This window comes from Cygnus atratus, chromosome 2, assembly GCF_013377495.2.
Source record: "Cygnus atratus isolate AKBS03 ecotype Queensland, Australia chromosome 2, CAtr_DNAZoo_HiC_assembly, whole genome shotgun sequence".
Classification (NCBI taxonomy): domain Eukaryota; kingdom Metazoa; phylum Chordata; class Aves; order Anseriformes; family Anatidae; genus Cygnus; species Cygnus atratus.
In genome coordinates, this window is record NC_066363.1 from 84,567,526 (window position 1) to 84,594,556 (window position 27,031).

A 27,031-nucleotide genomic window follows, 5' to 3' on the forward strand; every position below is an offset into this window, starting at 1 on the left:
ATATCTCGGAGAAGATAGAGGGTAACAAATAGTCGTGTGGGTATGGCAGTCCACACATGAATGAACATAGAAGAAGGAGTAGCTTAGACAAGAATCTCTAACCTAGTATATTTATGTAAATCTTCAGGGCCAGATTGTGAGCATATGTCTTATATAGAAAGGCCTGGGTCCTTTCAGAATGGTTCTACACAAGACTTCCTCCCACAAAGTTATTCCCATCTCCTTTATATCCAAGTTTCATTTCTTGAATGGACGTTCAGGAAAATGCTATCTCATTAATGTTAATCTGTTTCTCTCTCATGAGAGAGAGTACATGATCCAGAGATACACAAGGAATTCCTTCTGGGGAGAAAATGGCTAATTTCCCTTTTTTCCCCTCCCCTGGAGTGGAAACTAGCCCGGAGATCATCCACACCCTGGAGAACTCATTCATTGTTTATATCCAGGCTGGTGGGAAGGTTTGCACCAGCACGAGAAGAAAGCCACTGTGGTCTGTGGCAAGCTGTGATTTCACTCAAAAACATGTATCTCAGCTCCCCAGGCAAGCCTCCAAGCAAGCCAAGAGACCAGGGGAAGCTAATATGTTGTGATGCATACTGTTGGTCTCTTTGAAGACAAGCAGGTGACTGGAAATTTGATGCCAGCTTGGTGGGGATGGGTTTCAGGTTGTTTTCTTTTTTTCCTACTGAACCAGGAGAACAGGCTGTAATGAACAGACGAGCTTGGCCTGATGTCTGAGCTGCAGCACAAGACCAGGCTCTGGAAGGGGCCTGTTGTATTGTAGCTGCTCTGCCAGATACAGGCAAGCCACTGTGGGAAGAAAAGGAAAATCAAAAGGCCTAAGACAGGAATCTTGCAAAGGATTAAGGTGGACCTAAGCATTTTGCTTCTCAGCTTTTTGAAATCTCTTTATAGGTCTATCAGGCACCTGAGGTCCTTTTGTTTCAGTCCTTTTTGCCGACGTGTGGTGGCATAAAGCATGCAGTGGGCTAGCTCCTCCGCTGCCTGGGACCTTTCTTCTGAGACCTTCCACTCAGTATTTACTTCAGCATATGCTAAGGGACTTTAAGAAATTTGTTATGTTGAACTTGCACAGACTGTCAAACAGGTCCACTCCCAGCACAAACTCAACAATTTACAGGCGTGCACTGAAATGTAATTTTTTTATACTAGTCCAAAGTTCATTATTTTGCTTAAAAAGAAAAAAAGTAAGAACAGGTGCTCCCTGCAAATGTATTTATTAAAGTACCTTGGTTACTCTGAATTGATTTATGTATGGTAATTATCTCGTAATGTAATTAGAAGGCCTCATACTTGCTTTCCTTTAACTTGCTGCTTTGATGGTGCATATGGGCGTCTATATTGCTGCGTGGGATACAGTCCAAAGCTGTATGGATTCTGGCCAAGATTACTAATGTGGAGACAAGTTTGGAAAACAGAAGTTTAACGACAAGCAGACACGAGAAGAAGTTTTTTTTCCTGTCATTCTGTTTTAATTTTGGAGTTTAAAACACTGATTTAGTATAGTAATTTTTTTTTTTTCCCAGAATTTATTGCTACCAGTGATGGTAGCAAACATTTCCCCTTTTTTGAATTAGGGAAAAAACTCTGAATCTCTGAATGTTCATCTAGAAGAAAGATAGTTTATGGGGGGTCATATGTAAGCAGAAATTTTGGGAACTTCTACATTTCAAAAAGGATCTCCTGGAAAATCTCTCTCAATCCAATCAAACTGTTCAAGTGCACAATGGGAGTTTACAGAGAAGCCAGATTTCTACTCATGATAGTTCCCTCTTCTGAAAAGTGCAGTAAAATCTACTGGCACAAGGTGCAGCTTTTAATCCAAGGCATTTTGTTTATATTGAAGACCAAAATTGTGTTTGTATCTCAGTGCAAACACAGCCACAATTACAGGCAAACAAAACGACCCCCTTCCAGCTGATTAACCCCAGAAAGTTCCTGAAATATAAAATGAACAGTAGACGAGTTTTGTTTAAGGAGAGAACTCGTACCAAGAAATTTTAAAAAGGAAAAGGAAAAGGAAAAGGAAAAGGAAAAGGAAAAGGAAAAGGAAAAGGAAAAGGAAAAGGAAAAGGAAAAGGAAAAGGAAAAGGAAAAGAACTCGTGCCCTGGACCAAACTAGACCAAATATAAGCATTTTTAAATCGTCATTTTATGGGGATGATTCTACATACAAAATCCAGCTTCCAATAATTAAATATGTGGCATTAATTCATCCTTGAAGGTAGTAGTCCTAAAGCTGGATAACTGAAAGAAAAAGAACTTTTCAGTCATTTCTGGATTCTGATTTTTTGCAGTTTTAGAGAAGAAGACAAAATGTTTGGTAAGAAAAAATAATGGACATATTCTTATGTCATGCAAAAAACAGATGTTTAGGTTTTAGAGAGGGAAATGATCCTGTAATCCATTCAATTATCCATGTAATCTTAATTCTCTTGTCTAGCTCATGTATCTATTTATAGCATTCCATGCAATAATGCTTCTGCTTCTGATCGTGGGTACCAATTTTGGAGCAATTGCTCCAAAATTTACTATTTTTCCTATATCTTTCTATTAATATTCATTATTATTAACATTTAGAATTATGTGCCTTGTACTGAAATTCCGTTCGAAGTGTTTTTTAATAAAATGGTGAGCTGTTGAATAATCTAGAAACACCTGGACCGCATTAGGTAATTTTGATACACCTCCATGCATGTCATCGTCAACATTAAATTAGTTTTCTTTTTATTGCTTTGGCAAAATTAAACTTAACACTCCACCTTTTTTTCTGTAAAGCTCAGAAGATACACCCTCCGAGATCCCACAAGCTCTTTCCTCAAAAGCTAAATATTCACCATTTATTTTAGGTAAAAATTAATCCAGGAGAGGCACGAGAAACCCTACACGCCAACAAGGACATGAGGAAAACAAATACTTATAATGATTTTTTGCAGATCATCCTTCTGTGCCTGGGGTCAGTGAAGTACTTTTGATTTTAAGGAGAAAAGGAATTGTATGGTCTGAGAGCTGACACAGGGCTACCCAAAAGGAAGGTGGGACGCTTGGAGGGATGCTCAAAGGGACAACAAGATCGGACATCACAAGCCCCCCTCCAGCCTGTGTCCTGGTGCTACATTTCTTCACTCGTGAGCCTTTTGCTCTCTGGTCTGAGGCTGGACTCAGACCCCTTACTGGTGTTGCCGTTGTCCCTGCAGCACGGATCCCTTCTGAGCCCTACCCCTCCATTCCTCTCCGCTCTCCCTTCCTCCAAGCCTCTCCACCAGCTCCTCCGTTTGGCAGCTCCCACGAGGTGCCCTCAGCAGCAGCAACCCCACCACGAGCGCCGCCGTCCCCCTTCCCTTGCCTGCAGCTTCTGCGGGCTGAGGCTGCGAGCAGAACATCACTCATCACAGGCGCTTTGAACAGGGCTTTCACATCGTAAATATAGCGTTTGTGATGATTTCAGCTTTCTGACAACTCTGTTGCTACCAGCAGCACTCCAAATACTGCACCAGGTGAAGGTAAACGGGGCAGGTTTAAGCCTGTACATTGGTCTCTCCACTGGACTCTTTCACTTCTGCACTAGATGCCAGCAGAGTACTTGCCTTTCTGTGTTTTTATGTATCACTAGTTACCTGTGAGAGCGTATCTGTCTACTTTGCCTCGGGACAGCAGGCTTGCATGTCCTAGGATCTTGTTTCTTATGTTAACATACAGCTAAAAATGCAGCTGACAGCTGTGAGGTTTTGCTTTGGGGTTTTATTCCACACCCATTTCTGTAAAACCAGGAGGAGTATTAGTGCAAACCTTCAGGATAAAACCAAACCAAACCAAACCAAGCAGCAAAAGAAGATAAGCATTGTGTGCTTCAGGTGAAGGAGAAATTTGACCACTCCAACCCTCAAAGATCTCTCTTTTTTTTTTTTCCCCTGGAAATCCCTAAAAACAGAGTTATTTACAGCAGGTTTAAAAAATAAATTTGTAAGTTGCTTGAGACTATAGGAAATGCATCTGTACAATGAACTCCACAATCCCAAGCCCATTACAGAGATGATTCCATCCTGTGGGGAAAGAGATGGTTTCTGCAAGTCCGGGAGATCTGAATGACGTAGGGTTTGCAGGTCAAACAATCACAGTGTGCAGGCAAGGGCATGTGTTACATCAGAGCTAGTCCTTTGGTCTCCTTTCAGCCTAGCCACCCTCAAAGAGATGCTGGGCAGAAAGACAGGATTTACAATTGTTGCAATGCTTGTTGGACCAGATGCCTGGTTCTGCTGGTCTATTCCTTGCACATGGGGCTGCAGCTTGGATGGACCCAAATCCTTGGGGAAGCAAGGTAGGAAGACAGTGCTTCAGTCTTGTGGATCAGACTACAGGATGCCTACAGCAGGGGTTAGCCAAACTCAAGCCAGATGTCATTAATATCAAAGTACAAAGTACATACCAGATCTTTTCAGTGAAGTCTCCCCACTCCCTCCCTTGCAACACAAGCAATCTTTTTAATGGTTTCTTAAACAATCTTGATGTGCAAAGCTAATGACAGGTATGACAGGACAGAGAAAAACACCCTCTCTCTGGTCATGACAAACCCTAATTTTGAGTTGCATGTAGCTCCCACAGCACACAGAGGTGGGACTCACCTTGCCTGACTGGTGATGTTCACGGCGCAGCAACCTACACCTGCGCTAGGCCATTAAACTTGGTGACAATCAGATCAGCACATCTGGCGACATCTCGGGGGCCATCCATTTCGTTCTAAAGACACCCAGAGAGTGTGAATCATACCCTAGGTCGCAACGGCAACTGTGGGGGTGTAGACACCTTGCTGACATAGCCATCCTAATTGCAGATGTCTGAAGTTTGGGTGAACTGAACCCAACCACCACCAGTTCTCAGATTACACTGTGGTCACGACTACACAGAGTACGGCCCAGGATCAATCGTGGGACTTGTTTGTCCCACAGTTTATCCCACAGTTGGGATCAAAATTTGTTTATTGACCTTTATATGGTCATTTTTGCTTAGCACTTTTGTCTCTTTCATTTCTCCCCCCTCACCCCAACACGCTCGCACACATGAATCATGTGCACACACAGAGAAAATTAAACTTATAGTAGACATCAGCCCGAGGGCTGAACTAATGTTCCTTGCATACATAGCCATTATGGAAATAGGAACGGAAAATTTCAACGAGTCACCATCAATAACAACCGGTTCAGACTCAAATGTTTTAAACTTGTTGAAAGCAAGTCCAATCAAAAATAACCTTGAACACTTTTAGACTTGTTGGGAATACTTGTGGGTGTGGTTGTAATATGTTTCGTCTGTGTGCTGGGGAGACTTCCATTAGTTTTTATGCTGAAAGTTTGCCAGGACATATTCAGCTTCATTTGGCACAAATTCCATTAAAGGCATTTATTGTGGACAACAAAAATGCACGAATATACTATAAGAAAATGCATCTTTGAACTTAACAATGCCTTAGCAGATGCACCACTAGATGTTAGATGTGTCACTTGAAAACACTGAGGTCCAAAGGTTCTGCAGTCTTAAATGGCTGCACCACACATATCAGTTGCTTTGTAGTGTACAGGTCTAGAAGGGAAATCTTACTAGAAAACTGAAGTCTGTTAGTAAGAAGACTCAGTAGTCCTTCTTTCAACCTCTCCATGCTATTCTGTTAGGAATTACACATTTTTAGAAATGGAAAAATAAGTGCAGTTTAGCATCGGTGTGCACCTTGCTTTCTAAACTCCTTAAATAATAATAAAAAAATAAAAGGTGGAGTAAAAGGCAATTGATTTGGAGCCTACTGAATCCACCAAACCCTGCCTCTCTGCATGATCTGTCTCCACCCCTTCCGGTCAGGATGATTTGTGTGCTGAGCGTCTCCTCCTCATCTCCCAATCCCCAGGGCTGCAGAAGAGTTGAAAAGCACCTGGAAACTGGATGGGCAGCAGAAGCAGCAGCCGGAGCAAAACTGCCAGCAGAACTGGTTTTCTTCTTTTTGTGTTTAGAGAAGTCTAGCTGGTATCTCACTGAACAGAGGAACCGAGCTGGGATAACGCAGGATCCTGTACTCCAGGTATGTCATGGCAAACTGGTCCACAAAGACTGAGCTGGCAGCAGAGGGAGGCTAACTGCTTTTAACTGAGTTGAGTGGGAGAAATCTGAAATTGCTAAGCAGTCAGAAACAGCTCTTTGAAAATGCACAAAACATTCAGCAAAAAGCACTCCTTTAAAGAAAGACTTTTATTTTGGCTTCAGTAAAAAAACAAAAAAACAAAAAACAAAAAACAAAAAAAAAAAAAAAAAAACAAAAAAAACCAAAAAGGTAGAAAGAAAGAAAAAACCTGCACGAAGACAAGTATTAAGGAGCAGGTAAGGTAAAGATAGAGGATATCAACTTTGGGAAAAACTGGATTTTGAGTGTCTGCTGCTGCGGCGTAGCAGTAGTTCTGAGGACAACCCAAACGCTTTTCCCTCTAAATGTCATCATACATTGGCACAAATAGGTAAGGGAGGCAGTACGTTCACTTGAAGCTTTTAACTCTAGACTGCCTGAATTTGTGGGAGGCATCCTACTTCAGCCACAGTCTGGGGGCTTTCTTTAGGAATTACCAGTCACTATTTTGCATCCAGCGGTAGCAAGATCATGCTACAGGACCATAATTTCTTTCGTCCTTATGATAATGAATTCCTATTCCTTCCTTTGTTTGGTCCACTGGAGCATTTAGCATTGAAATAAATTACCGCTGGAGTTTAAAATGTTATCCCTGGACCCAGGAAAAAGGCCGACATGTCACATCTTGGCATCATTAGTGCAAGGTCCTGGCAAAAAGCAAAGCACTTTGAGATCACGTGCTCCTAACCACTTTACAAGAAGTGGGGATTATCCTTAGGACTATCTTTTCCTCAGTTTTACCTGATTGTTTTTGAAAGAATATTAGCCTCACCTATCAAGTATCGTTTTTTTTTTTTTATTTATTTAACGAAAATTAAGACTTGATAGGTTATAATCATGTTATTTGCTGCTCCCTACAAATGAATTAGTTTGGGTCTGTCCTGCCATCCAAGGGAGCCTACTTTTGCCTTGTGATAACACTAAATGATTCTCCTCAGGTTTTTTGTTACTTGCACAAAAGCTGGGTGGCACTGAGGAACTCAGGGAACCAAGGAAGTGTAGACCCACTTGTGAGACAAAGAAGCCGTAAGAAGGCTTTCTCTAAACCAGCAAAAGGATGCCCTGAAACTCATGGATGTCTCTGCTTGTTCCCTGTTAGCAGTAGTTTCCCCTGCTCCTTGCTTTGTGCTAGTCCCTGTGTCTCGTCCGTGTCAGAGCTCAGTGATAAGAAGCGGGCTGTAGAGGTGAGGTTCTGCCTGCCTGGAACCAGGCCGTGGGGAAAGCAGGAAGAGGAAAAGTGTAATGGATGAAATCGGTGGCAAGAGGGAATGAGGTGAGACAGGACAGGTAGGAAATATCCTGGGTCGTTGCTTCACCACACCGTGTTGCATGGATCAAAGCGGGAGGGAACAAATAAAGATTCTGACTAAACAGGATCCCATCAAAGACTTCTAAGCAGTTCAGGCGTGGCTGGCTATTTACTAAGGTCTTCGCAGCCGGGTGCCTGGAGAAGAGCCAGCTGGCTGGGAATCAATCAAGATAGGCCAAAGAAATGATTTCTGGGAAGCTACCAGAAGATAGACAGGAGGCTCTTTCACAACTATTGCAAAGCTTAATGCCTCCTAAACACTATTTCCTTGAAGGGGACACCACAGGTTGTGCCCTTCTGAACGAAAGGTCCTAATGGGCTAAGGCTGTGGCTGCCATCTCAGAAGCCAGTGCTGTTAGCTGACTTTGAGAATGCCTGTCAGTTCTTCAAGCAGTCTCTTGCACTTCAACAACCTCATTCATCTTAGGTTAAAAAAAAAAAAGGAAAAAAAAGGAAAAAAAAAAGAAAAAGAAGTATTTTTGCAAAACCAGACATCACTCAAGCATTTTCAGGCCTGTTATGGGGGACATGAGCTAGGAGACACTCTCCCACATGTTACAACTTCTACTTGCATGTAATGCCAAAGCAATGGAGGTTTTAGTCCTGAAGATCAGGATAATTCATGCTTCCTAATACCAACCCAGACATTCAGATGTTGAAAAAGGTGGGAGAACAATTAACAAGTGTAATCAGCTCTCAGTTATCAGCAGAGGGAATTACTCACCGTGTAAGATCACCTATCTCATAGCTATCTGTGAAGCAGCTTGATTCTAGCAGTAGTGTCACATCTGCCCAGTTCCTGTACCTCTGCAGCAAACTCTAACAGCCAGGAGCTGCTGCTGTGATAAAGTATATTTAGTCAAAGTCAATGCTTTACCTGCCAGACCTGGTGACACCATCCCCAAGGTTGGGAGAGGATTACTGGTGGAAGAATGGTGTCCTTAGATGATACTTCGGGAAGACCGATTATCTTGGGTATAAAGCAGCCTAAATGCATCCAAAAAAAGCGATGCTGTTATTGAGCCTGTTTTAATTGTGCAAACTGGGAAGTGCTGTGTAGGCACAAGAAACCGGTGAGTCTCTGCAGCTCAACTCTGCCCTTCAGTCCACCATAGCTCCAAATGTGTCTATATTACCTAGGCAAAATTTCCTGTTAGTTCATGAAACCTAGTTCTCTGCTGCTGTGGTTAATGGAGAGCTGAGGAAGGCTAACATTTTTAACAGAATTTGGTCTCCTATATGATATCTGGACAGTTTTTTGAAGTACATGTTACGATCCAAGTGGAGGTACTAGGCTGATTCTGCAATGATGCTGCTGAGATGTATATGCAGGTGTGTGTACAAATCCCCAAGGACAGTTGGAAAAACGGTACGTAGTTAGGAAATGCTACTATTCATGCTGCTCCTGAAGACCTAATTGGGTTCCTTGTACAGATGGATTATAATACTGCTTTTAATTCCAAGATAAGATTCTACTTTTTTGAACAGAGTTCATTCCATGCTCCAGACACAAAGTCAGAACAACTTCTGACTCTAACTTCTCTGGCATTTGCTAGCTTTCTTGCAATCCCTTTCAAAGGCATATGGGCCCAAGGCCTTGCAACCTAGTTTAGAAATCAGTACTGCAGCCAGTTGCCAGCTGTGCCCAATACACTGGGTGCCGTGCGCTGCGAGAAGCGCTGAATGCTATCCTTTTCTGTAGCAGCTGAGTGCTGTGCTTACCCCTCACATAATTCAGAGAAACCAGCTTGTGATTCCAGCTGAAGACACACATGACTGCTGCAACTGGTCACTTTCTCCCATGTATGGGGAGAGCACGACATCTGAAGCTGTACCGCTTCACACCAGTGCTGACGGAGTTGCATGGGAGCAAAACGAAAGTGACATGACTCAGGACATCCATGAACCTATTGTTTGCCATTTTGTAGCTTTTTGTCTCTTTTTCTTCTCAGCTTAATAACTTAAAGACTAAGAACCATTCTGCACTGGAACATTGCTTTTGCATTTTTCTACTTTCTCCTTTCAGACAAGGAGAAAGGTGTCAATATTATTTACAGAAATTATTGAACTACTTTCTGCAGATTGTATTTGCCCTTATTTGTCTTAATCTTCTATTAGTAAATTAGACTTTCTCACTCTTATTTTTTCTTTCATTTCCCCCTCCAGGTTTCCAAATGGCAGATCCTTTCCTATATAACACTGGAGAAAGATCTGGATATGGGTGCCTTGGACATGAAGTACAAGTTGAGCACATCAAGGCATATGTCTGTAGACCATCTTTTTTCACAGACAAAGCTGTGATTGTGATTCATGACATATTTGGATGGCAGTTCCCAGACATTAGATATATAGTCGATTTGATTGCAGGTCATGGATACATGTAAGCACCCATCTTTACTATTTTTCTCTTAAGAAATACACTGATAGATCACCAGGCCCAAAGCTAAGCACGGTATACGTTTTCCACACACATAGGGCAGCCATACCACCTTACTCTGTGTGAACAGAAATGTTCCCCTGTGGCCACCAAAGCTACTGAAATTGACCAAACAGAAATGTCTACCTGAGCAAAAAGCTAGAAGGAGGGTTGTGAATTACCAGTGTTTATGCTTATGTGGCAGTGTAGGTGATTAAAAGATAAGCAATAACAATGTTGGTATGCACTTTTAAGTTGTGTAAGTTTTTCATACCAAGCCTTTTGGAGTCCAAACAACAATAAGGGTTGCTTTAGCTTTTACTAGCAAAGAGATAAATATTTGTTTATATATAATCAGGAGACTTGCTCTATCCCTTTACTTTTGTATTGTGTGTCTTTTTTTTTTTTTTAATTTCCATTGCAAGACATATACTTTTAGCTCTGCTGATTGCCAGAACAGGATGAGTAGAATATGATTCAGATGATAACCATGTAGGTGTGTACTCTGGAGTAGAAAAGACATTAGAAAACATTTAGACATCCACAGATTCTCCCCACCTGGATGTGAAAGTTGACTTGTTTCCATGTCTCACACAGAACCATCTGCCCAGACTTTTTCAAGGGGAAAGACCCCTGGAAAACTACTGATCACTGGCATGACTTTGCTGACTGGATGAAAGAACATGATCCTATGAAAGTAGACAGGTAAGATGCATAACTGTGCTTGAATTTTAAAAAGCATTCAGCAAACAAGGGGAATTTATATGTATCTGAAATGTTTAACGTGGCACCACACAGTGGGGCAAGATGGCTGCATGCACACAGTCATTTATTCTGGATGGTTCTTCTGTGGTCCTAAGCACTGCCTTGGGATTTGGAACAGATCATCTGCTCCATCCGTCACTCTACTTACTGTCCCCATCTTGTTTCCATGGGCCCTTTTCTAACTATGTCACGCTGCCTGCACAGGCCCATAACTGGTGTTACACAGCCCTCCTGCTCACCAGTGCAGAGACTGCCTCCAGTTCCCCAGGATAAGTGCTCAAGCTATCTGCTACTTGTCACTTGCTCATCTTGCTTTCTCCCTTGTAAATGATAGTAGGTGAGATAATTTCCTGAGCAGCACTAGATCAAAATTTGCAAGACTGACCCAAAACTATGAGACATCTGATCAGCTGCACTGGTTTTCTCAATATGTGAAGTAAAGGGACCACTTTCTCTAGATCCAAGAAGTGCCTGTAACAAAGCTTCCCTGTTTCTTCAGCATCTATTACCACAGCCTAAAACTTGAGATAATGATAGTGAGACAGTGACACCCTATTACTCAGCTATCATCTCGTACAGCACAAAGTGTTTTTCTGGCCCCTTCAAGAGGTTCCAGTGCTCGCAGCCTAATTTCAACATCCCTCAGCAAAGCTTTTGACAGTAGAGTCGCAGAAGCTGAGACTGAATTTTTGGAAAAAACAAATGACTAATACCTATAAAAATTCCTGTTTTGAAGATTCACTGTGGATAGGTAGGCACTGTCTTAACCAGTTAAGACCTCAAGGACATGCCTATGCTATCTGTTGAGGGTTGACGTGTAGCTGCCCTCAAGATCCAATCTGCTGCTCTGAGAGCACCGGGAATCCTACATACCCATAACTTACCTTGTACCATTTCAAATAAACTAGCTCTGAAAGAGCCCATCCATTCACAATGTGCTCCTCATGCAGGCCTAGAACATGATCTTCTGATCATATCACTCTCATACTGCTTTTTTGTCAGCCTAAGCAAACCTGTGATGACCATACTAATATGCTTAAAGCTTGAAAATATAGTTATTAGTATATGTGGTCTGCATTTAAAATTAATTTAAAATTCTTTAGATAATCAGAAATATAAACTATTGACACTTATGAAGTTAGTAATAAAAAATTAATTAAAAATGTGACCTGCTCTGGTCTACACTAAAAACAATTTTTATACTTTATGCATTGTATACAATAACTCACACGTTTTTTTTTAAACATTATAGCTGCTGACAGTTTAATTTGGAGTAGTTGTGAATTTGGTATAGTATTTTTGCATGTGGGCTTGTTAAGATATTATTAATATTAACACATGCAACAGGAATGACACACTTAAGATAAAACTTTATCTAAATAGGTGAACCCTGTAGAGATAGCACACTGAAGCTCATCTATTCCCACATTCCATAAAGTAAGGTGTTGTTCTTCTTGCAGTTATGTCTTGGTTTTTGTTCTGTACTAAACAAAGTGATTCAATTAAAAAAAATGCTTCATTGGAAAACAAAGGAGCAGGTCACAATTCAGGTAAGTATTTAAGTACCTACAACTGTTTATGGCTACTAAACTAGGACCACAGATGTTAATTCTCATTCAAGAGTAGAAGCCACTGCTTTAGTTTGCAATTTGCCTTTTTTTTAATGTATTCTCTGTTTTAAATAATTGGGGGTGCAGATGGAAAAAAAAAAAGTATCTCTTTTAATTTACTTCTTAAATTGTCAAATATTGATTCTGCTATAGATTCCTTAGTTCCCTTTTGTTTATATGTCTTAGGGAAGCTGATGTTGTCTTGAAGTATCTAAAGGAACAATGCGGTGCAAAGAAGATTGGTATCGTTGGGTTTTCCTGGGGTGGAATGGCAGTACATCACTTGATGCTGAAAAATCCTCAATTAGACGCTGGGGTGTCCCTCTATGGTAGTGTAGAATACATGAAAACTTACTTGGGCTGACATCACTATATGTAGTTTCTAAGTATAGTTATTGTTTTGTAATGACTTCTGTAAATTCTAAACTCAAAGGTGAGTTGCAGATTTTAATTATGGTTATTTCAGCAATATGCTATATTGATATCAATATTTAAGAATGGTGTAAAGTTAAAAAAAAAATGTTTCCTTTGGCACATAAATTTTCTAATTTTTTTTAGTGTGTAGAGAGTGGGAACAATATTTTCCAAATTTTTTTTTCCATCCATCAGAATAGAAGCTATCCTGAAGTAAAAAACATATTTAACAAATAAACCTAAATAGAAATTTTGTGTTTGAATTTTTCATTAATCTTGCAAGAATGTTAACCTCACTAACAGACTGTTTCTCAAATACATTATAGGAATAATTAGGGACTCTGAAGAAAGATACAACTTACTAAATCCCACATTTTTCATTTTTGGTGAGAAAGACCACACTATTTCTTATGACCAGGTAAGTTGTACTGGAAATGATTTTTATTTTCCCTTTGTTTTTCTATCCTACACAGAAACCATAGCTTGTTAGAAACTATTTTCAGAGACAAAAAAACAGACAGGCTAGATTGTTTTGTTTCTATTTCAACTTCCCCCATATCTTGCTTAGGTTTTTCAAAGCTTCCTTTTGGGGCTGAAAAATGCAGTAAAGACCAGTGATTGGTCTCTCAGTGGCTAGACAAACAGAGTGTGAAATTGAGCAGGAAGATCCAGCTGGTATGAATCAAACACCTTAAAAACGTGGATATTACTGCCATGGATGAGAAAACGGGTAGTAAACCTAATGAACTTGGACCCAGAATGGAAAAAAAAAATAATTCAGCTCAGTAACAGAACTTTCAGATGATGATCAATGATTAATTGCTTTTGGTACAACAAGGCAAAATGAACTCTGTCAAAAGAGTGGTTGTGAATTTTTAAAAGGAAGATCACAACTTGTGGACCCTGTTTTGAATCCTGGATGCCAACTATATTCCTAAATAACCCCTATCATAAGCTCATCTGAAATGTTGGATAAATACACAGATAGAAACTGGAGCACTCTTCTGTGCATACATTTTTTCTCTTTAGTGACAATGATAACATAATACTTCTAGTGTAGTTACAAATTCTTCATTCACCATCCGTTTCTCTGGTTAAAGTTTCCCACCTCCCCCTCTTAGGGAACACAGTTTTCATGAATACACGCATTACACCTTGAAACCATACCTTTTCCTCCTGAGATTTTCTCTCTCAGAGTTACCTGTGCAGTTTTGTATGAAAAAATCCTGAGTTTAATAAAAAACATCCTCAAATGTATTGTTTTCTGCACTAAGTAATAAAGGGTTGCGTGAAAAAAAAGAAACAACATAAACAAGAAATAAATTACATCAGATGAAATGCACAATGGGTAGAATTAAGCTTGCAGGGGTGATCATTCTTTTTATTTTCTGAGTTTCTCATGGAAATAAGCACAAAAATATGTATATATATGTGTGCTGGAAAATAATCATTAATACTGTATGTATACTTAACATCAGCAGATTGTACAAGAGCAATACCTTTTTGTTGTAAACTAAAAATAAGAAGCAATGTTTTCTTAACTATCAAAAGATTTTGGACTGAGAATCACTGGGATTTAGAGAATATGTTTTCTCAAGATCAGAGTTTAAAATCAGGTTACAAGCCATATTAAGTCTCTGAATATAATTGCACCTGTTCATTTACAGCAACAAGATTTACCAAACTCTTTGCAGTAACTGTTGAGGGTTCTTGGATGTACCAATACTTTTGAAAACCATTTCAGTCTTACATTCCAAAGATGGGTTTTCTCATCTATTGATCAACAAAACCTGCTTCAAACATAACAGTGGAGAAAAGGCAAAGATGTAGGAATATGAGCAATGGCAAGTTTGACAAACTTGCAAAACCACAACCTAACAGAAAAATGTTTTCTTTTACAGATTACCTTACTGGAGGAGAAGTTGAAACAGTACTGTAAAGTTGCATATAAAATTAAAGTTTATCCTGGGCAGGTTCATGGGTTTGCACAACTGAAGCCAGAAGATATGAAACCTGATGATAAACCTTATATTGAAGAAGCTAGAAAGGATATGATTGACTGGATCAAAATGTTTATTTGACAAAAACCATGAAGTAACACTAGGCTTCAAGATTAGAGTTCAATTTAATTAATTTATAGAGAAGAAAACAGTCAAAGGGAAGATATCTTATTTTGAAAACTAGGAACATTTTAACTTATAGTTCTTTATTTTTTACAAGTCTTACAGAAGATTGTGACTCAAAGTTGGACTAAAGGACTATTAGGCATAAAAAAGTTTGAATTCATCTTGCTTCGTATTTGCTTCATTATTCTGCATCATGACATCAATAGTAATGAAATTGCTTATCCATTCTTCTGTCCTTGTGGGTGTGACTTTTCATTTTGGCATTACTTGAGTTACAGTTTTTATTTTGGTATGAGAAGTCACAGGTGTTGGCATGAAGACACCCTGTTTTTGCATGAAGACAATGCTTTTATTATCTGAGACATATTCATTTCAGATATACTGCTGTACTGAACAGAATTTCCCATGCATGAAATGAACATTTGGCTGTGTTAAGCAGTTAAGAAGGAGTGATGTTGTTAGGTGACACCCTCCAGGTATGCTATTTGTAATGTTAAGAGGACTTCCAGTATTCCTTCATCACCATCAAGGAAAAACATAACCAGTCCCTCCTGACTGTGGAAGTAACTCAGGCATTGTGCTAACAGTGGGTTTATTGTCCTGCTCCGAACTGTGGTGATCAGGTACAGGGCTGACCAACAGGTACCCGCAATCAGTCCTCATTATATCATTTGCTTTCCCTTATATTCCTTTTTCCCCTCTCAAGATCTTAATCTTAAGGAAAGGAAAGGAAAGGAAAGGAAAGGAAAGGAAAGGAAAGGAAAGGAAAGGAAAGGAAAGGAAAGGAAAGGAAAGGAAAGGAAAGGAAAGGAAAGGAAAGGAAAGGAAAGGAAAGGAAAGGAAAGGAAGGAAAGGAAGGGAAAGGAAGGGAAAGGAAGGGAAAGGAAAGGAAAGGAAAGGAAAGGAAGGGAAAGGAAAGGAAAGGAAAGGAAAGGAAAGGAAAGGAAAGGAAAGGAAAGGAAAGGAAAGGAAAGGAAAGGAAAGGAAAGGAAAGGAAAGGAAAGGAAAGGAAAGGAAAGGAAAGGAAAGGAAAGGAAAGGAAGGGAAAGGAAGGGAAAGGAAAGGAAAAGAAAGGATAAACAATAATAAACATCCCTGTTATGTTAAACATCCCTGTTTTACCCCACTGGCTCCAGTTTTGCTGACTGGATGACTTTTTTTTTTTTTATATTTTTAATTTTGTTGCCTTGGTAATGACTAGGAAATTTGTTCTTACTTAGAGATCCTCTGAACCTTTACTCATGTCCCTTTTTATTTTCTACAACATCTGCTGGTTTCTCACATGGCCACCCCGTCAAGGTAGCCAGACATCAAGGCTAGCCATCCCCATGGATATTGCTTTCCCTTTGACAGCAGCTCACGCATCACCATGCTCTCCATCTGTAGGGCATGGTGCACCCTTTCTCTGCAAACCTTAGCGGGCTGAGTGTGTTCAACAACACCGCTGCAAGGCAAACACCGTGCTCGGCCCCAACCCAGAGCGGCTCTGGGGCCCTTCCTATTCTCCCCACCCCGAATACCTGCAGCCGTACCAAGTCACCAGCTTTGTCTTGCTCAGCTGAAAGTCTTGGTCCTGGTCCTGCAGCATTCACACTTCCCAGGGGAGAGCTCCGGGCTTTGGTGCTGCTGTCACCATGTTCTTTGGTAGCCTCAGAAAAATCCTCCAAATATTGTGGGCTGGTGAAGACAGTGCCACACGTAACATGCTTTTCATAGGAAATGAGTGTGTGTGGGAGCACGATAAGACTTTTTGCTTATCAGGGAAACAAAAAAACTCAGGGAGCTGGGAAAGCAAAATACACATTCTCCGGGGGGCCCGCTCAGCTGGAGCTGATGAGCTGGGTTTTGTAGCTGTAGGATAGCATGTGTGAGACAGAGCTGCAGGTTGTGCAAGCAGCTTTTACAGAAGAGATGTGGAAACCTCCCAGTACTTTTCCCCAAACGTGCTCAGCCTGAGATGTTGGGGCCAGCCCAGGGTGTCTCCAGCCCTGCTGGGGAGCCGGGCTCTCCTGCCGTTCATAGCACACAGCCGCGGGTGCCGTGGCTTCTGGCGCCTGGGGTAAATTGTTGCCAGGCTTGGTTGGTCCACCTTGGTGGTGATGGGTGCCCTGATCTTATCCCCGTTCATTCCCATTTGCCCTCACCCATCTTTCCCCAGTGCATGAGTACGGAGCTTGCAGGCAGTGTGTAAACTCCTCCAGGTCTTTAAAACCCTTAATTTAGGCAGGGTTCCCCACACCTGCAGAAAAGGGAGGACGGTTTGCCTCGAGAGAAAGGAGGAGCTTTCTGCACGTAAATCCTAGCTGCCCAGCCCAGACATAAATCTCTATTTTAGGCAAGATCTGATGCTGATCCTTATCAGAGCTAGCTTTTCAGCACTGCATTAAAAGTGCTGTGGTTAGCAGCTGTCACAGCCCTACTCACTCCAGGAAATGTCCACAAGATGGGGCCCTGCTCCTTGATTGTCATCGAGAAAACTTGGTGGAGGTTTGGCTCCAACTACAATAATCAAGGCTCTGAATGGTCCCTGCCAAACACTGCAGTAGTAGTGTATTACTCCCAGAGGAAACCTGGGTTACTAGTCAGCAGAAAGCTGCTAAATATTGTCTCTGTATGCAGCAAGGCAATGTAGCCTGATGGATTTTGATAAAATGTGGAATTTCACCTCCTTAGGACTCTCTAGTTTATGAGGGAGCTCTGGTTGTGATACACTATCTTTACACCTTGTATTTTATTTTGCATGACTGAATATTTATTATTTGAAAGGTCATTTGAAAGATCAGTTTATCTTCATTACACAGCAAAATCAGGTTGTCTTGGGGTATCATAAAAGCCTGATAAGCTGATGAGCTGTAAGAAGCATGATTTAAGTTGTACCCAGACTGTGCTCTGTTTATGCTTGCTCATCGTGAGTACGGTCTTTCTTCTCCTACAAACAAATGTAAATAAGAGATATACTGAGCTTCTTAGGGAGATTTTAATCATGACAAACAGCACTAGTTCCAACTGATAGGTTAATCTTGTAATTCTCTGTTATTTAAACTTGCTTGGCCAAATAGCTCAGTCATGTTAAGATGACTCAGCAAACTGAAACACAACTGAAGGAGGACAAACCTTAGGCAACCTACATATATATTTGATGAAATAGCATCCAAAGAACGGCAGCTAGTAGGTCTGAACCTCTGCCATACAAGCACCACCAGTGCTCTGAAAGGCAGGAGGAACCTCTGCTATAGCAGACTCCTATGGAGACCACTTTTTTTCCATTTTTTTCTCTGCCGCTCTTAGCACTAGAGGGTCAGGGCTTGCTGGATGAGAAGATGGGGAGTTGCCACCTTGGTGGCGTGCCAAAGAGGAAGCAGGAAAAGGGCTGATGAGGTGCTTTTGAGCAGTGACAAAAACAAAGCAAGGGATGAGGGAGAAGGCACGAAGGTGTTTAAAACTAGAGCTGTTTTCAGTCTATTTCTGTATTGATACTGGAGCCCCAGGCTCACCTCTGTGGGTGGGATAACAGCATAGACGCTGTTGTGCCATGACCTCAAAATTCACAGGACTGACTGCCTAAACTGGGTCTTACAAAAATTGTTTTACTGTTTGGTTTTATTTTTATAGGAGGCCTAAATGCATCTGATTTCTTAGGTGGAGATCAAGTCTGAGTACTTCATATGTAAAGAAGTGTTCATATGTCTGAGGCTTTAGACATATTTAATCCATGTTTCACGTGCAGTTTCATGAAGAACTGATCTCAACTACAAGTACAAAGAGCTGATCTGAACTGCAAATGCAGTCAGATCCCTAAACCAACAAACTCCTTCTCATTAACTTTGTGGTGGTTGAATTACACATGGGTGAAAATTATAATTCAATTAACAAATAACTTCAATAATCCTAGTTTCCTCCAATTTTTTATTTAAAAATATTTTTCTTAACAGTACCAGATAAATTCTACATTGAGAGTGGATGGAGGAAACTTTTTTTTTAATGGTCTAATCAACATCTCTATTAATCCCTTTTGTGAACTATTTTACATAGTTTTTATTATCTACGTCAGTTTAATTAACATTTTATAGCAGGCATTCACTGCTGTTCAAAGGTTTTGCAGTGAATACTGGCATGTTTCTAGCAGTAACCTCAGCAGTACAAGATGATTTTCTCCTTTCTATACATAATTCATCAACATTCTTCAAGTCATTACATGACAAAAATCATACTTGTCAATACAGCATTTTTGCTTACTAAAATTCTGTTTACTAAGCCTTGGAAATGCCCCTATATTTGTTTAAACACAACTTGTATTTTGACATGTAATATTAGGCTACTTTTAAAAGAAACAGGACTTCTACTTAAATATAAATGGGTTTTTGCCAGCTTACTGTTCACATGGACTGTGCAAAGTGAGGGAAAACATCAAGCACAGTGGTAGGGGAGTTGTTCTAGGTCCGATCAGTTTTACAGCGTGCATTTGAAATCTCTACCCATTGCTTTGCCTGAGGTTAGAGAAAGGTGCTGGAAAAGCTGCAGTTAGTCTAGTTAAACTGCACTGCATCTTCTGGAGGGTTTTTGCTGATTGGTTTGGAAGGTCAGGAGAGTAGCTCTGTTCAGAAACAGTGCTGTGGAGGGCCTACCCTAAGAGGGCCAGTTCTCGGTGCTGGGAACCTCTGCATGTGTCACCCCAAAGCACGTTGCCCTGTGAAGACAGCACAACTGATGTAAAGAGGCAGGATTTGGGGTAATTTGTGGTGCTGTTCACTGTGTTTTCCTGTTTTGGTTTTAATACCACTTACCATGTTATGTACATTTGTAGTAGAGGAACTGAAGAGGGGAGAGAGTACTGGAGATATATTGAAGGTCTTAGCTGACATCTGCTAGAATTAATTAGAAAATCCAGAAGGGGATAAATGGTTAAGATACATTCCTAGCAAACATAGTTAATGTTGAAGAGCACATTTGATTTTTATTGCCAGCACACTGGATTTCACTTTAGCAATGAGACCAGCCAGACCAAGGAATATTATTCCAGTAGATTCATTTACATGGGAAGAGAGACTATCCCTTGTTAATAAGCAACCATTGCCATTTTGATTTGTTAAGAGTGGCAACAGTATCACGTTAAACAGCTTCCCAATATGGGCTAAAAAAAAGGCTGTGTATGACCACCTACTGCATGGTGGAAGGGGGAGAGTAGAGAGCACCAGAAGTTAGCTGGGTTTTTTAAACACAAGATCCTACAGTGGTCTATCTCCTGTTGAAAGGAATAAGACATTAAAATGAGCTTGAGGAATTCTTCTGAGAAAACCTCCGAGGCTATAAACTGTTTGGAAACCTCTCTTCACTCAAGGAGAAATAAAGTAGCTTCCATTTTGTCCTTTAAAAGGTACACCTCTAGAAAAGTTAGGTATCTGTGATGTACTCATAAACAACTCTGGTGTACATCCCTATATTCCTCCTACCATTCTAGTTCAGATTACAGACTGTGCAGAGAAACCCCTGCTGATTTACCTTCTCTGAGTTGGATTTTGGGAACTTGTAGAGACGCCAGCTAATGATGAGTTCTCTGGGAAAGGGCTGTACTCAACAGGTGATACTAAGGGACCAGCAAAGCGCATGTAAGCAGCTGCAGTCTTGGATTCCCCATGAAGGAAGAGAAAGGGGACACACACAATGAAAACTGCAAGGGAGAAGTAGTCAGAAGAGCGGCTTGCTGACAGTGGAGTTTCACAGGAGTAACAGCAAAAGATGACCAGGTGCCAGACCGTCAGGAGGAAGTGGGAGACCACAAGATGGTTTGTTGGGAGCTCACATGGAAATGTAGCTAGCACAAATTGGATTGCTCCAAGCAGAAAGCTAGGAATGATGGATTGACATGGATTGACATGAGCCCTTCTTCTGAGCTTATTGCACACCACAGTTATGCTGACTGACTAGGATTCATGAATGGCAACCAAAGAGGGCCAATGCCAGGAGCTGTTTTACAAGCTGCCTCGAGCTTTCACTTCTAACCTGGTGGTACAAAGTGCTTCTTACTAGGGGGTATGTAGGGACTGCATGAAGATTATGACTTATAATCATAGTTACTGATGCAAACAAATGGCATTACTGTTTGTCCTGCTTGCTTTCCTGCAGATTTCCAGATGGATAATGAATTGAGGCCCTTCCCATGTGATATTGGAGACAGATTTGACTATGAGTGCTGTGGGCAAGAAGTACAAGTTGAGCACATCAAGGCATATGTCTGCAAACCCCTTGCCAGCACGGACAAAGCTGTGATTGTGATTCAAGATGTGTTTGGATGGCAACTCCCAAACATGAGACACACGGCTGATATAGTTGCAGCTCATGGATACATGTAAGAAATGTTTTCTGCAAGAAATCCCACTCTTTATTTCCTACCATTAGAAGACAAAGGAGGCAAAGGCATTTAATAAGTGAAAGATAACTGGTTTCCCAGGGATCCCATTGCTGCCCTGTGGGCTGGGCTGGGGAGGGCACACAGCAGTATCTAAGGGTGACCTAATGATGGCAGCCTGAGGAGTCCCTGTTTGTTTCCTTCTAGTGAATGCATGGCCCTGACTCTTCTGCTGGTCATGCGGCACATCTCAGGTCATCGTGAGCCAGGGTTTAGCTACTCTTGTGATGCAGGAGCTCTTCAGTACTGAGTGGGATCTTACTCTATGTCTCTTTTTCCAGTCACTAAATGGTGTCTGCAGTAAAGCACTCAGTCCATTTTTTTTCTAGCTCATAAGCAAGCATCATGATGTGCTCTGTAGTAAATAACTATTTTCTGTAGCTGCCTTTGTTTAATTTGAATGCATTAATGATGGATTTATGTTAAATGGTATAAATGAATGCTGTATGCAAAATCAAAAATTGTAATCAGGACCCTGTTTGATCATTTCACAATGAAACATTGAAAAAATCTTATATATATACTTAGAAATGTTTTGTAAAGCATATAGGCATTTTTGTAGAACAGTTAACAATGGTATTTAAAAACATGACTTTCTTGGGGAAAAGAAATAAAAACTATATTTTGCTTGGGTAGAAGCTTTTTGTTGTATAAAGGGCCAAAAAGTCTCAGGGTTGATTAATTCATTTAATTTTGATTTTGTTGTGTGTTGATTTTTTTTGATTTTGTTGTGTGTTGATTTTGTTGTGAGTTGATTTTTTGTTGTGTGTTGATTTTGATTTTTGATGTGTGTCTGCGTGTGCAGAGCCATCTGCCCAGACGTTTTTGCAGGAAAAGAAGCTTGGAAGCCTTCCGATGACTGGTCCAACCTTGATGATTGTCTGAAAGCTCAAGATCCCAGAAAAATAAACAAGTAAGGTGTCAGGGAACTGCATATCACATTGGCTAGAATCTTTAAACCTTTAAACACAGGAAGGGATAGTAGTGATAGTACCCCACAGCCATTTAACTGTTCTTATGACAGACAACTCTCATGTCATCTCAGTGAAGAAATTCACACTGGGACCACTGTGAAACAGAAGCTAGCGCTTAACACCTGTAGCAGTCCTCGAGGAACGCTGCTTAAACAGTGATCTGTGACCCGCCCTGGCTTCCAGTTAGCCTGGAATTAACCTGGTGTTTGATTTTAATTTGTTAATATTAGAGTGTAAATTGTGCTGCCCCTGAAGAGATCATGTCTATTCCTTGCACATGTGCAACGCTGCTCAAGCATTTATCATCAAAGACCTTCTGTCTCTATCAGAGGTGCTGTACTGCCTTAATAACACAGAAGGCAGCTGTTGGCAAGACAATACTGTGAAGGGGCCAGACTAATTAGAAATCAAACTAATTAACTTTGTTGGAGAGCAAATCTCTTTCTTGGTCTGTGGGGAGTAGCTACATTGAAGGTTGCTGGGCTTAGGTATTTGGTGAGAAGGTTATGGGAGACATAATTGAATCACATCCAGAGAGCTCCTGTCTCAGTTGTTGTGGAAACTTCTTAGTTTGAAATCTGTCCCCTCTCTGCTGGAATGGGAAGGAAGGGTTGGGCTCTGCCTGGCATTTCTTACAGGCAATTCACATGTTTTAAATGTCAGCTACAGTGAAGAAAAATTTTTGGCACTTAATTTGTATATGTGTATGTGGTGATGGTGGGACGACAGATAAGGTAGTATATGTGGGGCTGAAAATATAGTTCTTGAGGTGATATAAAACACTTAACTGTTACCTCTCTCCCACCGATACTTTCTCTTTAGTGCCTCTGCATGGTGACAGGGGTCTTTGGGGTACTTCAGGGGTAAATGGATGCTTCCAGAATACAGCATCTGGGCCAGGTGTATTTCAACTGACACTATAAATCCTCGAAACATCTTCCATGTTTGTTATGTTGACTTTCCTTCAGCAAGTGTCTCAGAGGCTAACTTACAGTTATTGTCAACATATTGATTGTCTAATGAATAGTGTTCTCTGGAGAGGTTGTTATTACTTTTTTGTGTCTACATTTACAAAACAAAAAATCATCCAACTTTTCAGAGAGCTTTAAGCATTTTTACCTCTTAGGTAGGTGTTTAAACAATCATCTGCTTTCCATCCATTTAGTTTTCCTTTGATGTATGTTATCCATGTTGTGGTTTTATTTGATTCCATTTGTTTTTCCTATCTTTGATGATTTCAGATTAGCAAGCCATAATATTTGCCTGAAATAATGGTTTATTTAAAGTTTATGAAAAAAAAATATAGTAGCAACACAGTAGAGGGACACATATGCATACTTATATTTTCTTTTCATATTTTCCAATATTGATTTTACTATGTGTGCTTAATTTGCATTTGTTTATATGTTCCAGAGAAGCTGATGCTATTCTGAAATATCTAAAGGAACAGTGTGGTGCTAAGAGATTAGGGGTCATCGGTTTTTGATGGTGTGGTGTTGCTGTACATCACATGATGCTGACATACCCCAAATTAAGGGCTGGTGTATCTCTCTATGGTAGGTAAATTCAAAGATGTAATACAAGCAGGTACACATGCATATGTGTATTGTATAGCTTAGGTACTTGATCTAGCATTATTTCTTCAAATTAGGTTTTCAGTTGATGATGACAGATATTTTGAGCAAAGTAGGAAGGATATTATGCAAGGAAGATGGTAGTGAGGAAATTTGTTCCTAGTTTCATAATGAATCGTAGGAGCTGCATCTTTACTTCAGATTTAGACAGACATACATGTCCTTGGGTCCCCTTCCCAATTCAGTTCCCTTTTCCTGTTTACTACTGCTTTGCAACTGCATGCTGCAGAGCTAGGACTTCACCCACATACAGAAAGTGTTGTTTTTGATTTAGCTACTCTGTGTAGTTAGATTGTGGTTATTTTAGCATCAGTTGTCCTTTTATGCTCCGCTCAAGAAGCTGGGTTAGCTAAACTGCTCTTTGCTAATGTTCCTAGAATGTAAATTTTGGACTAATTAAAGCATTGACTTTCCCCATCGGTTCAGAGTAACTCTACGTTGTACGCACAGAAAACATCTTTCAAGTCATATGAATTCAGATATTCAATCTGTAGCTCAAGAAACTAAAATAAAGTTTTAATCTAGAAGGGTGTTCTTCTAGAAGCCATGTTTACAGTAGCTTGTTAAAAAGCTCCTGACATAGTGACATTTACGGGTACACATTGCATAAGACAGGAGAACTTTTCACTGCATAAACAGAGTGCTGAATCTGAATTTCAACTTAAAAGTCAATTGAAGGTTTGTTTGTTTGTTTGTTTATTTTTAATGTTTTCTAGGTCTAATCAAGGATTCTGATGATGTGTCCAATCTGCTGAACCCTACATTTTTCATTTTTGCTGAAAAGATGACTTCATTCCCCTTCATCAAGTACGCTAATAACCTCTGTCTTCTTTCATTTCTGTGTTTAATTTTTCCTCCTGAATTATAAGCCAAAACTCAGCCTTATTAAAAAAAATCAACAAATAAGCAGAAGAATGGAGGCAGACATAGAAGGAATTACATAACTTAGAAAAAAGAATTAAAACTATCTATCTATATATTTTTTTTTTCCTGAAGTCTCTTTCTTTTGTGAAAGTATTTCCAGTAACCCAGGTAAAAAAGTTTTATAAAAATCCTCTTGCAGTTTTGGAGTATTCAGGGAGCAATCCTTTGCTGGATGCCTTTTTTTTTTTTTTTTTTTTTCTATTGGTTCTGGGTAATTTAGACATGATAATTTTATCAGACTTCACAGTGAAGAAAATACATAAAAGTGTAAAGTTAGTGGAATAAATAAAGTCAAGGATATGATGAGGAACAGTGATTTAGAAGACTGTTTTTTCTTTTTAGCTGCATTTGATAATTTATTTTTAAGTTAGTATAAAGCAAATGGAACAAGGTAAGCCCATGAGCAATTACTTTCTGTATAAAAGGTGCACTTAAACTGCACAGAAAAACACCTGTATTGAGAATTATTAATTTTTTGTTGCAGTTGCAACATAAGCTCTTCTCCCTTGTGTGCAAATATATGTGCCTAAATGCATTTTTTGATAAAAGGATCAATTTTTCTTGCTGCACACTCTACTCTAGCCAGTATGCTAGGGAGATCATACTTACGAAATTAAATAAATGTTTAATATTAATCAATTTTCTAGTACTGTAACGAAGGAGATTTTTTTCTGTGATTCTTTGTCTCATCCAGCATTCACAAATTCTGTTCACTTTACAAATTTTCTTAGTCAAATTTGTGTGCTAAATAGAATGATGGACTTTAAAATGAAAACATACCCACACCCTAGAAGTAACATTATGAAATATAACACAAAGGATAGAATTAGGGCAGCTGAGGAAACATTCAGTCTGGGATTTACGAGCACTTGGTCATTCCACTTCCCAACATTACTGGCAACTATTTTCTGTGAAACCTTAATGAGTGTCTGCACTGTGATAGTTAGTAAGCCTTACGTGTAGATATCTCCACATATCCTGTGAAGTGAGGCCATCATGCAGGATGATGTGCTTGTTCCCATGCATACATGTCCATAAAAGAATATCTTATATCAGCTACACAAGTCCAAGTTTATAATTGGAGAACTGGTCTACAGGAATTTCCACTTGGATTTTTCACATTTGCACGCGTAGTCTGAAGTATAGAAAGAAAGATTTGTTAGGTAAACTGTCATGCTCATGATTGATTAGCCATAAAACAAAACACATTTTAAAAGTCTTAGTGAGATAAAAGAGCACATGGTTTTCAAAGTGCTACTTGAAGTCATCAGTGACAGAGAAATGGGTGGGAATAAAGAAGATGGAGGCAGACTTTTTTCATTGGTATTCAGTGAAAGGAGAAGAGGCAATGGGGACAAAGTGCAAAACAGGAAATTCCACTTAAACATAAGAAAAAAAGAATTCCTCTGAAGGTGCTTTAATATTTGAATCTGAGAGAGGTTGTGAAGTTTCATTCTTGGAGGTATTAAAAACCTAGCTGGACAAGGCCCCGAGCTGTAGTTAACAGTAAGGGTTGGACTACATATTCCCCAGAGGTCCCTCAAAAATTTGGTGTTTATATAACATTTGGAAGTGACACTAAAATGACACAAGTTCCTAAAACTTGAAAAAAGGGATATCTTGCCCTCATTTATGTCATTCTAAACAGTACATACAAATGTATTTCAAGCTTTCCAGACACATACACTAATAAACCATGTATGATAAGCCAAATTGCATTCATTGGTGTCTGATTGAGGCTTGTTACTCAGTTTTAGTTTATTTAGTATTTTCATATATTGTGTGTGTAGGAAGTATTTTTATTGTATCTATATCTTTGCAGGTTGTTGTACCTACCTTTATATTCTAACAGATTTTCTAGACCCTTATTACAACGGTGTTTTTTCTTTATATAATTTTACTTTTTGTTTTGCCCATAGGGAGCTTGGTTATTAGTGTCTAGCCTGCATGATAAATCAGGGAGTTGAATGATGAATAAACTAAGGACTGGCAGCATGGAATATATCTATATTAATGTAACTGTGACTATGCTCTATATTACAGGGCACCCTACTGGAGCAGAAGCTAAAGCAAAATTGTAAAGCTGATTATCAGGTTAAAATTTATCCTGGACAAACTCATGGTTTTGTACATCACATAAGAGAAGATATCAATCCTAAGGATAAGCCTTATATTGAGGAAGAAAGAAAGGATATGATCAACTGGCTGAATAAATATATTTAATAGAAAATCAAACAAGTAATTTATAACATAATCATGTAACATA

The 27,031-nt window shown here is 39.8% G+C and overlaps 2 protein-coding genes across 2 annotated transcripts; both read left to right on the forward strand.

Moving 5' to 3' along the window:
* Positions 1–6,026: 6,026 nt before the first annotated feature.
* Positions 6,027–14,782, forward strand: LOC118251053 (carboxymethylenebutenolidase homolog). Its single transcript, XM_035552800.1, has 6 exons — positions 6,027–6,088; positions 9,663–9,876; positions 10,510–10,617; positions 12,474–12,616; positions 13,028–13,119; positions 14,603–14,782. Exons 2-6 carry the CDS (start codon positions 9,671–9,673, stop codon positions 14,780–14,782), a joined length of 729 nt encoding a protein of 242 aa, XP_035408693.1. The 5' UTR covers positions 6,027–6,088; positions 9,663–9,670.
* A 192-nt stretch (positions 14,783–14,974) lies between these two features.
* LOC118251052 (carboxymethylenebutenolidase homolog) lies at positions 14,975–26,988 on the forward strand. The gene is given in 6 exon segments (XM_035552799.1): positions 14,975–15,065; positions 20,951–21,173; positions 22,039–22,146; positions 23,621–23,763; positions 24,558–24,652; positions 26,809–26,988. Coding segments are annotated over 5 exon segments (741 nt in total). The 5' UTR covers positions 14,975–15,065; positions 20,951–20,958.
* Positions 26,989–27,031: the final 43 nt, after the last annotated feature.